This window comes from Malania oleifera, chromosome 6 (genome assembly GCF_029873635.1).
Source record: "Malania oleifera isolate guangnan ecotype guangnan chromosome 6, ASM2987363v1, whole genome shotgun sequence".
In the NCBI taxonomy this organism is placed as follows: Eukaryota; Viridiplantae; Streptophyta; class Magnoliopsida; order Santalales; family Ximeniaceae; genus Malania; species Malania oleifera.
Genome location: NC_080422.1, coordinates 21,536,364 through 21,548,074, shown reverse-complemented (window position 1 = coordinate 21,548,074; position 11,711 = coordinate 21,536,364). Strand labels below are relative to the sequence as shown.

Sequence of the window (11,711 nt, the reverse complement as noted above, 5' to 3'; positions counted from 1 at the left end):
ACAAATTATTTTGTCATACTTATATAATTAGTTGACTTAAAGCATCAAAGCAGTCAATTCGAAATTTTTGTTCGGTCCCTAATTCACTTATTTGACTTTAATCATTATATTAATCATATATATATTTTTTACTAAATTAATGTCATTTTAAAATATCATTCTATTAAAGACAAATTTTGTTATTCCACATGCACTTAATAGTTAACTAACAAAATATTCATTCCGTCAATAAAATTAAATTATAAGAAATTTTTTAATATTTTATTCAAAATTCAGGGGTTACAGTCATATTTTGAAATTTTTTTTGGATTTTATTCAAATTTTTATGACAAAATACTTGTTTATAATCAATAATTTCTTTTATGTGAGGACTTTTTTATTTTATTGATCAAGTTGCATTTGACAATAATTAATTATTGTATAATCACTTTTCTTATAATTAAATGTATACAAACACTTCCATAATAAAATACATGTTTATAATTAGTAAGTACTTTTTAATATCACAATAATATATTATTTAAATTTAAATTTATAAAGATGGAAAATTCAAATGTTATACTATAAATATAGTCGATAAATCTCGTATGATTAACTTGTGAGATTTACTCAATGCCATGTGTCACCATTTTGTTGGGCTGAACTTTTAAATCTCGTAATTTCATGCTGTGAGATTTTCTCTGCAACCGTATCACGTGTCAGTTTCTTACTGTTTTTAAATCTTGCAAGTGCTGCGAAATTTATTTATCGAAATAACCTGAGCAGTGTGTGGGAAAATTTTCCAAAGTATTATTTAATATTTTATTTCATTTTAATAATAAAAGGGGAAAAAACTCGACAGCTTCACATCCGCGCAGGCGGCGCAGCTTGAGGGAGGAGTGGGACTTCACCTTTCAGTGCTTCACCGGACTCCACACTCCACTTCGCCTTCGCCTTCGCCTTCAGGGTTTCGAGGGCTGAGGCTTAGCCAGTAGCCACCGAAGAGCAGTTAGGTTGTTCGGTGTTCGCGACTTCGGGCCGATCTTCGTCAACGGTCCGGCAGGTCTCCATCTCCCACCGCACGTTAGACTCGGCCGACCGCCAGTAGCCAGACCGCAGGTCCGCAGCCGCCGCACCATTATTCCGGCGAGGTGTGTCCCTTTCGGCCTTTAAAATTTGTTCTCAAATCTTATATTTCGAATTTGTGAACTTTTTTTGAAAATTAAGGATTGCTTGTGTCTTTGTGATTTAATTTTTTAACAGTAATGATAATAGTATTTACAACACTGATCTTTGAAGAATTAAGTGTTGATTTTTACCAATCAAAGCACTGATTTTGAAACATTAATGCAGTGATTTTTGAATAGTAAAAATGCTAATATTGTACCCTAATTCTGGAAAAAAGAAATGGAACATTGGATTTTACATACTAAAAACACTAATTAACAAGCTGATTTTTGAAAAATAGTTAAAACACACTGAAGGCATTAATTAAAACACTACTTTTTAGAATATTAAATACTCTAATCGACTAATTTTTAAGCATTAAAATCATAATCAGGACATTAATTGTTAAGCATTACAATATTTTTTTCCCTATCACTAAAGAAAAATTTATGTTACCTGGGCATCAAGGAGATGCCATCCCGAAGTACAAAACATTAACCACACTGTAGAGTGTCACAAACATCAAGGATTACATTCAGAACATTAAAAATTTGCTCACTAAGCCAGCTGGAAACAACAGTAATCCACTGCTCTTTGCAAATCTGAAGCAGAGTAGCTGTATCTTTGAAGGCTCTCTTATTTCTTTCTTTCCATGCACACCAAAAAATCATTACCACACTGATTTTCAAAAACACCTAGACACCTTAAACACTGTTGTTTTTGCTAATTAAGAAACCAAAAATACTTGTTTCTAAACACCGAAAACACTGATTTTTATGAACACTAAAATACTAATTTAAACACTGAATTTTTGAATTGTTAAAACATTGACCCTTTTTTTAGCACTTGAAAATACAGGATTTAGCACATTGATACACTAATGCTAGAAGCATTCATTATACTTTTTATCCATATTCACACACATCCAAATCTATAGTTTTAATTTCATACTCCTTAAACGCAAGGTTAGAGAACACATATGGTATGTATATATATATATATATATGCACAAACGAAAACATTTGCCTCCTAAATGCAAGGTTATAACACACAAAATGGTTTGAAGTTATTGAGAAATATGTTGAGATTTGTTTAAATGTCTGAGAATAATATGTTTAGAGAAACTCATGTGTTTTGAGAATAGTTATGATGTTTAAAGAGACTCATGTGGTTTGAGAATAGTTACGATGTTTAGAGACTCATGTGGTTTGAGTTTCGATTTTGATTTGGATTGGGATTAATTTGATATTGAGATTTGATATACGTTGCTTTCAAAGATTAGCTTGTTTGAACAGTTTCGTGCTTGACTGAGTATAATCATCATATTGAGTGTAGATTGCACATATACACCACAGAGCTTATAGTTCTTACATGTTTGGTGTGAATTGATTATTACTTGTGCATATTGTAGTACATGTCTGCTTAGTGTAAGAAGCATTTCCTTGTACGCAAAATTATATTTCAAATCTGTTGTATTCTAGACATGGGCTTGAAGAGGGAGACTAACCCTAGTAAATAGTCTTGGACTGACTTAGATCCGGTTAGGAAAGGTAGGCGCGCTATCCTGATAAGGTGTGTTGGTTGAGGTAAGCCCCTTGAATTGACCTAGTTGTAAACAGTGCCGCTCCACTTGTTAAGTGAGTTTTAGTAGAATTCTCAGGCTTACGAGTTAGAGGCGGGGACATAGGCATAGTTGGTCGAACCCCAATAACATATCGTGTGTTTGTTTATATTTTTGTACTTTATATTTACCGCACGTGTATGTTATGGTGTGAATGGTGCACATGATTTAAATTTCCACACCTTATATTTATTTGCGCATTTGGAACTGCATAGACAGACCCTAGGTTGTGAATGTACTGCTGCTATTAGGTCAAACCTAGGAAAAAGTTTTAAATCCCAATTCACCCCCCTCTTGGAAATACACTAAAGCTAACAATTACAGATCACAATATTACAAACCAAATAATGAAACAAAATGCATTTTCAATTAAAAGCAAATGTCTTCTTCTTTTGCTAGACTCTTCATGGAATCAACCACGGTTATGTGCTTTTGAGTCTTTTCCGGCTTTCACTTTACTTACATGTGTGTGTTATGAATGATTAGCCCGTTTAAGTACTTAGGCACACACATTAGTAATATGTGGTTTGTTATTATCAAAACCAGAGACCGGACTAAAAAAGTCAACAAATATTTTGTAAGAAAATGAGAGTATGGAAAATGATTTTCTCAAGATTGATCTTTGAAATATCACAAGAGTAAGAAGCCTTTGAAGCAAGTATATATGAGTGAATATATGCTCAAAGATTTTCTTGAATAACTCAAAAGATTTTCTCCAAAAAGGTTTTTAAAATGAAAGTAGGGGAAATATGAATTTGATCTTCAATACGAGTATAAAGTATAAACAAGAATCAAAGAATAATCAACTATAATTTCAAAATGATTTGCTTGCATTTTCCAAGGGAAATGGCTTGGTATTTATAGGTAAATTTGAAATATGGCTGTTATATGACCGTTGGAGATTAAAATAATAATTATTTCAAATTTTAAGACCGTTTGGAGCTCACAAAGGCTTCAACCGGAGAGATCTGGTTGACTGACCCAAGGTTCAGTCGATTGGCCAAAGGGCGATTTCCCTTTTAGCGCGGTTCGTTCTGCCAAGCCAATGATCCGGTTTGCCGGATCATTTTTACTTGAACACCGGTTGACTAGGCTTAAGATCCGGTCAACTGGCCCCTTTATAAAAATGAGTTTTGGCCAGTGATTTGATTTTAAAACCATTTCAAGCCTTTTGTGAGAGTTAAACATTTTAAATAAAAGGTTTTTCGTAAAAGATTGGAGATTCTAAGGTCAATCTAAGGTGAGTGTAGAGTTTCAATTCAAATAAAATGAAATGCATGCACAATTGAACCTAAATACATTACAACTGAAAAAATAACATATCTTCAAGCTTTTGCTCTTCAGATTCCTATGGAATGCGCCAAGATATATGTTCGTTGAAGTACTTCATGACTTCCATTTTGCATTGGTCATTTGTGCTTTACAAAAATGTGAACCTATTCAAATACTTAACGCACAAATGAGATGTTGTGATTTGTCATTATCAAAATAGGATAAGACTAAAAAAGTGAACAATTATTATTGCTCTTGTTGTTATTATTATTTCATAATAATAAATATTATTTTTATCATAGTCATTGTTGGTTGTTATTATTTTTATAATAATTATTATTTTTTGTTTTTTATTATTAATATTTTTATTGTTGTCATTATTATTTTATAATAAAAAATATTATTTATTGATATTGCAGTTATCATTAGTGGTTATTATTTTTATTATAATAGTAGTAATAATTAGTAATATTAGCATTTGTCATTATTTTTAGAATTTTTTATTATAAAATGAGTGATTTATTGAAATGAAGATTTATTCCAACCTCTGTAGACTGTTGTTGCAAGATTGTTGAAGGAAAGCCTCTCTAACTGGAATAAGCTTCCTATTGATGGCAAATTATTTCATGTACATTGTTGTGTACATATTTTAAACATTAAGGCACAAGATGGGCTTTCTAAAATCAAACCTATCATAGTTGATGTCCATGAAAGTGTAATACATGTAAAACATTCAGTTGGTCATACTATGATAGAATCCAATGGATTCTAGCAGAGTTGGTGAATCCATACCATTCATAAATGAAGCATATGCTATAATCCTACAAATAACCAATAATGACTCTTAAGACTTCTTTTCAAGCTTCTCCCTGGTAGAGGAAGTGTTAGAGGATGAGTTTTGGATGACACTCGTGGTTGTGGCACAGGTTGTGTGTCAAGATGAAGAGTTCATTGTGGCGACTCTTGCATTTGCACACATTGTTGCAAGCATAATTGATCACTAATGGGATCTCCATCAAAAACCTTCGTAGGCCAATAAGTCTCTTGTTGAGGGTGACAATCTTGTCTGCATGGTTCAACAACACCATACTTAGTCTTCAACATCTAGTGCTGTCGTGGCCTCATTGATCCTGGTGCATCCTTCATATGACAAGTAGTTTTAGTCCTTGAAGCATATGACTTTGCTTCTAAGATTACTATTACTTATGATTTGGTTACACTAGTTTCTCATTGGGGGAATAATTTTTCTATTCCTTTTTCCTTTGTACATGTGCCTAAATTTCTAGTGAACCTCTTTTTAATTCGTCAATTAACTAAATCTCATTGCTATTCTACGACCTTCTTTCCTTCTCACTTTGTTAATTAGAAGAAGAGGATTACGGGAGGGCTTAAAAAGGATGGGTTGTAATATTTCAATGATGGCGGTGATAGATCTAGTTCTTGTCATATAGCTTCTTCAATTTCTATTCATGGTGGTTCTCTAGGTTATGCTTGTTTGGATAATCCATTTCTTAAAAAATGCCAACATAGTTTTCTAATGTTCAAGTCTATTATTGTATAGAGTGTTTTATGTGCCAATTAAGAAAACTTAGCAGGACATTTTCCAATCTAGAGTCTAAGTCTTGTAGTAAACCATTGTTTTTTTTTTCTTCTTATTAAATCAAATATTTGGAGTCTATGTTGAGTCAAGAATTTGACTCATCAATTTTTTTTGTCCTTTGTGGATGATTTTTCCTATATCACTTGGAGTCTAATAATTTTGCATTTGTAAGTGTGTTTGACATTGCTTTTGTAATTGCATTTGTATATGCATTTGTATCTATAGTTGTAACTGTTTTCGTATTTGCATCTTTATATTAATTTGTTATTGCATCTATTGCTGTATCTAAATCAGCATCTTTTAGTGCATTTGTTTATGTATCTATCGTTATAATTGTGCATGCAACCAATAATGTTCTCGAATACGTGTCTAATCAATCTTTACTCAATAGATAATAAAATCACCCGAATTAACCTATTTAACCGACCGAAATTGGTCGGTTCGGCTCGGGTAAAAAAACTGATTTGATCGGTTCGGTAAGCTTCACCAAAATTCGGTGAATCGGGTTTCAGTTCGGTGAACATGAAATATAAATTCGGTTAACCGATTTAATAATTAATTAATTTTCAAATATAAATTAATAGTAATGGCGTAAATTTCACTTTTGTAGATTAATAATAAAATATTTTTTTATTAATAAAATGAATAGATGCAAAATATCCCTTTTTTTTTAATAAAATTAATAAATGAGCTACAGAATTCGTAAAAAAATTTATAATTATATTCTATTTTTAATAATTAGTTTTAAATAATTTCGTTAAATTTGGTTAACCGAATTACCCGAACAAGTAATTCGGTTGGGCGAGGTTTGGTTAATATCCTTTATTTGGTCGGTTCGGTTAATGAAATGATTAACTGAAATTTTCGGTTAATTCGGTTAATCAACCGAATTTCATCGAACCGACCATTTGCTTACCCCTAGATAATATATACATTTTGTTACTCATCAAAAGTCTATATCCAACAAATAGCATTAAATTGAAAAATATTCAAAATGCCATTTTGGCTAGTGCTTGATTGTTGAATCCAATGATTGTCGACGTCAAGTTGACAATAACCATGAGCCATTTGGGATAGAAAAAAAAAAAAATTTAAATGATATTCTATTAATATACGTCTAGTCTCATATCGTTTCTGTGGATAGGTGGGGTCTTGTTTCCGTTCGTCATTAGTTCATCTTTAGAGTTTTGTTAGGTGTATTTCGTTTTGTTTTTGATTGTTTTTATGTTTTTATCTCCTTTGTTAGTTATGTTTAATTTTGTCTGTCTTAGTTTGGTTGGTTGGTTTTAACTTGTAACCACGGTATTCTTCCGCTAAAAGTGAGGGTTTATTAATAAATAAATGGAGGTGCCGCCCTCTTTTACAAAAAAAAAAAAAAAAAAAAAACCATTATAAGATCCTCTTAACCCTCTCTCCTTAATACCTCGGTTTTGAGGATGAGTTCTCGTATCAGAGCTGGGCCTTGGGCGGGGGAGTATTAATGTACGTCCAGTCTCATATCGTCTCTGTGAATAGTTCCAAAGTCAGTATAAGATCCTCTTAGCTCTCTCTCCTTAATACCTAGGTTTTGAGAATGAGTTCTCTAACATATTCAATGCAAACTACTGCCTCAACATCCATTTTTATAGGTTTGAGTAAAATATAGACTAGAATTGAACCCCTTAAACAATTAACTGAAATCCGATTAACTGATGTTTAAACTAATATCCAACAGTTAATTGAATCAAATTATTTGATTTAATTTAATATTTAGATAACTACAAATGAATATTTTTTCGGTTAATAATCAATATGTAAATTTTAATATATTTATTATTAAAATTTTAAGCATCGATTAATTATGATTTATTGAATAGAGTGAATAGCCAAAATGAAAATGAATTGATAACTAGAAAAATATTAAAAATTACAAACTAGAAAAATGATTAACCAAACTTTTCTGATTCAATTTAGTTAGGTTTTGGAATTTTATTCAATTTTTCGAATCGTCTTATCTGTGCTTACGTCCCCGTATCAATGTGTCGGATTCCCTTTTAAAAAGCAGGATGAAGACCGTCCCTAGAAGCCCAGAATACTGGTAATAAGCCACAGCAGTTTCTAGTCCTTCTGGAGAACAGGAGAAGCCTGTGACTCAGGAACCCTGGCAGTTTCCCATTTCTGAAGGTTTCAACAATGTCTGATTTGAGATTATTCTGTTCAATGATCTGAGAAGTGTGTGTGAGTTTTGGTGGGGGGATTTTTTTTTTTTCCTTTTTTTGTTTTTGTGTTTTGGGCCGTATTATAATGTTCTTAACATGTTCGTCGAAATGCTTGAACTAATGCAGTTTGGCAAGGGAAGCTAGATTTGAGGTGTGAGGGAGTGATTTTTCAGAAACCCAAAGAGAGAGGGAGACAGAGAGATGTATGGGAGAAAGGCATGCCAACTGGTAAAAGAACTTTCTTGCAGTGAACCTGGGCAGCTGGCCTCCTTCAATGTAAGTTCCTGTGCAAATATTCTGCTCGCAGTTCTCCTTGCATTGTCTAAAGAATTTCTACTCTCTTTTTGGTACATGCACGATCATTACCTGATTTGCTGGTTATGAATGCTTTGTTTTTCATTCTTGATGTTAAATAGTTGCAGACCTAAACTCTATGTACCCAAAAAAAGTATTAATGGTGGATAAGGATTTAAACTAACCCCATGGCCCACATAGTGGGACTTGAAGCTTTGTTGTTGTTATTGTAGAAGCTGTATTGAATCAATGATGACATGAAGTTACTCCCCATTATATTTTGACACTTTTAGCTGATAAACAAGAGAGGTTCATAAGGAAAAGGAATAAAGATTTAAAAGAGTAGGTGATACAGAGGGGAATTATGATTTAAGGGAATTTGAGGAGGAAGCTTTGATCAATAAGGAGATGTATTTGATGAGGACTAACTGCGGACATGAATCCTTAAAACAGAAAAAATTCGGAACTAACCAAATGAGCTCAGATCAATGTGAGGTGGTGTTAACTCTCATTCTAGACCAATAGTAATTAGAAAAAGGTTTCTTCTATATTGCTGTCAAGTCTTAAGCTTTTATCAGATCTTGATTATGCTTTTCATTGAAAACAAATGGGATTATTGCATTTCCTTATTCATATATTTTAGTTAATCCAAAGCTGCTTAACATTTGTAACTATAATCATGTAGAGTGACACATTTGATCAAGCCATCAAAGAATGTAGTGCTCATTTCCTTGAGCTTCAGAACTTGATGAGGTAATCCTGTCTGCTTTTAGTTGCTGGATGTGTCTGTTTGCCTTTCTTTTATGTAAAGTTCTGGTATACTGTTTGAGCTAACTATATATTTTGCTTATTCGGATTTAAACTATATATTATTTGACCCAAGTCGTCTCCCTTTCCTCACTTTCTTATAGCAATGTTTATCAAAATAAAAAAAATTTGATGACTTGTGGCTGCAGTGTTGTTCAAATTGGGTTAAGGCAAGATGCCTTAGGTCACCAACTGGCAAACATTGGCTTGCATACTCATGCCTTATGTTAATAGACCTGCAGATACAGGACTCTCTAGTCTCAAGTAATTATAAGTTTTTGCTTTCTCTCCTGCTCTGGCCTTCACTTTCATGCATTCTCTTCTCAGGGCCTTTGCAACTTTCGCAAGTACTCTAAAGACTTTGTAAATCACATTTCACATAAGACAATACCAATATTCAAGTACTTTTAAAGGGCTTGTACAATGTGCAATGCACTTTCTTTTGTTGAACTGGAAAATCATAAAGTTGTTTGTTTTGGATGTTGGTTGAAATTTAAGTAGTCCCATATAGCATTAGCAATGGCATTTGTTATGAAAATTTATCACTAGAATGCTTACTGAAAAAACTGTAAGATTAAACCTTCATTAGATTGTCGAAAACAATTTTGCAAGATCACCTTGAAATAAAAATGATTTAAAATTTAAGTATCTGTACTGGAATAATTGCATTTACTCCAATGGCTCCTCTCAACATGAAGGATTTCTACCTTTGAATGGTATATTGAATTCTATGGGGCTATCAAAATCTGCTACACCATCAGTTCTCTGCTACAGTATCAGCATAATTGCTTTGATACAAGAATTTTAGGTTTTTTTTCCCTTGATGCTCTCGATCGGGTAAATGGTAAATTGGTGAAAAAGGATTCATGTAGCCGACCCTACTTAGTGGGACTTAAGGCTTGTTGTTGTTGTTGTTGTAGATGTTGCTTCATGCATTACTTTTCCCTTTTGTTCCAATTGCATCTGGCACTGTGTTATGCTCCTTTCTTCTTCTTATGTGACTTGTACGATATGATGGAACCACAGGAAAATCCAGGAAGAAGGGTTGGATATCCAAACAACTAGAAATGCCGATCACCATGGGATGGTCATTCACCACCTTTCTGTAATGCGCAATAAGCGCTGCCTTATGGCTTACATGTAACCATCACCTGCCATGTTGTTTCCTTTGATCAAACTGCATGTAGCTAGTTTTTTTACTTTTGAAATTTAAAATCTTGTAACAATGCAGGTACAACCGAGCAGAAATAATACGTAGTTTGAGATGGAAGATAGGGCCTGTGATCCCTCATGAAATTCAAGAGAAGCTCAGCTACTCTGAAGAAGGGTATTTCAAGAATCACTCAGCTGCTTTGGAGTCCTATATGTCTGAACTGGAGCTTGATTTGACTGTGGTAACTCTTCTATCTGTCATGTGGACCTCTAGTTATAGGAGCTACTAAAACGGTCATATCCCCCTCAAATTTTCCAATTCAGAAATGACAACTGTTTGGAGGATTAAGATGTTTGTTGGTTTGACATAGATTAAGTTATCAACAAGGTTCCAAAAGACTTCTACAAATGCCTTGATTAGCCTAATAAATTTCTTTCTACTTGTAAAATTTTATAGCAAGCTCTTATCATTGTAGAGAAATTTCTTTCTTCTACAAGGATGTTTGGTCACAAATAATATGATTTTTTCTAAAAAAAATTTAAAATGCTTTCCAGGACATGGTGCCACCCAAAGATCCCTACATTCAGGTCAGAGTCCTTGATGATATTGGTGAAGTTTTGCTTAGCGATCAGTCAGCCAACCTTACTCGGCATTCAATGCATTTTCTTAAGCGAACTGATGCTGAGCAGTTCATCTCACAGGTTCAGTACCCATTCACATGTTTCAACTCAAATTTTCATTCTTCATGGGCTGGTAAATTTTATTTTTAACTTTTATTTGCAATTAACAGGGCTTGATGGAGGAGCTCACAGGGTGATTTGACTGAGACATCTAACTTCTAGAGGATTATATCGTCTTTGACCAGCAAGTGCCAGAAGCTCCTTAACAGCAATGGCAGTGTCTTTTCTTAAATAGAGCCCTAGAGGTTCTACTCTAGTGGGGCGCTGCTTAGGAGGCTTTCCTCATCATTCTCTTTTTTCGGTATACCGCTCTGCGAATAGAGCGAATGAACAACCTAATATCATGAATATCCTTATGAATGGCTTAACTGAACCTGATGTGCCAACTTTTGTGGCCTTCAGTTTTGGGATTGCCTGGCTGGTTTTGCCTGCAGCATTATATGCCAAATTATAGTCTTGCAGAAATCCTGTATGGATGCAAAATTTTATGAATTTATAAAATGTATTAGTAATGATATATTACTGGATGCTAATCAATTTTTACCTCCCCCTCCCCCCCCTTCCCCATCCTCTTTTTTCAAGCTAAGCACGTGGATCCGAATCAGTTTGTGAAGATTAGGGTTCAGAAAGTGTGCAGTCACTAACCTAACTAGACCAGTCAAAACACTACTGATGTTCGGGTTTATCTTGTCCCTTTATAACAGATAAAAAGAGTTAGCCGAAAGGCAGAGAAGGACTCCAGCAGGATTTGCCTCTTTTGTTTGTTTGTTTGTTTTTTTTTCTCTTAACTGATTGGAATAACAACAAATGCAAAAGGTTTCCTAGAACCATCTTAATGGGCATCAAAGTGTAGCAAGTATTAAAGTTTTGACCCATTATGTGTGCGGAGGCCAGAAGAATTACAAACAGGCATCCCTTTGTAATGTTTGATATAGTTAGA

General features: G+C 33.6%; 1 protein-coding gene across 4 annotated transcripts; it reads left to right on the top strand.

Moving 5' to 3' along the window:
* The first annotated feature begins 819 nt into the window (after positions 1-819).
* Positions 820-11,304, top strand: LOC131157186 (uncharacterized). 4 transcript variants are annotated; one of them, XM_058111155.1, is made up of 8 exons: positions 820-1,130; positions 7,684-7,802; positions 7,964-8,113; positions 8,817-8,884; positions 9,965-10,078; positions 10,170-10,332; positions 10,646-10,792; positions 10,882-11,304. In XM_058111155.1, exons 3-8 carry the CDS (start codon positions 8,039-8,041, stop codon positions 10,906-10,908), a joined length of 594 nt encoding a protein of 197 aa, XP_057967138.1. In that variant the 5' UTR covers positions 820-1,130; positions 7,684-7,802; positions 7,964-8,038; the 3' UTR covers positions 10,909-11,304. The 4 variants fall into 4 exon arrangements, with proteins under 4 accessions (XP_057967138.1, XP_057967136.1, XP_057967140.1 ...); XM_058111153.1 differs by lacking the exon at positions 7,684-7,802; XM_058111157.1 differs by lacking the exon at positions 8,817-8,884 and having other exon boundaries at positions 832-1,130.
* The last annotated feature ends 407 nt before the right edge of the window (positions 11,305-11,711 follow it).

What these genes read in the sequence shown, in the direction of transcription:
- LOC131157186 (XM_058111153.1), top strand. Translation starts at nt 8,039, where the DNA reads ATGTATGGGAGAAAGGCATGCCAACTGGTAAAAGAACTTTCTTGCAGT. An exon ending in CGCTGCCTTATGGCTTACAT is followed by an intron (nt 10,079 to 10,169) that starts GTAACCATCACC and finishes GTAACAATGCAG; the next exon opens with GTACAACCGAGCAGAAATAA. An exon ending in CTGAGCAGTTCATCTCACAG is followed by an intron (nt 10,793 to 10,881) that starts GTTCAGTACCCA and finishes TGCAATTAACAG; the next exon opens with GGCTTGATGGAGGAGCTCAC.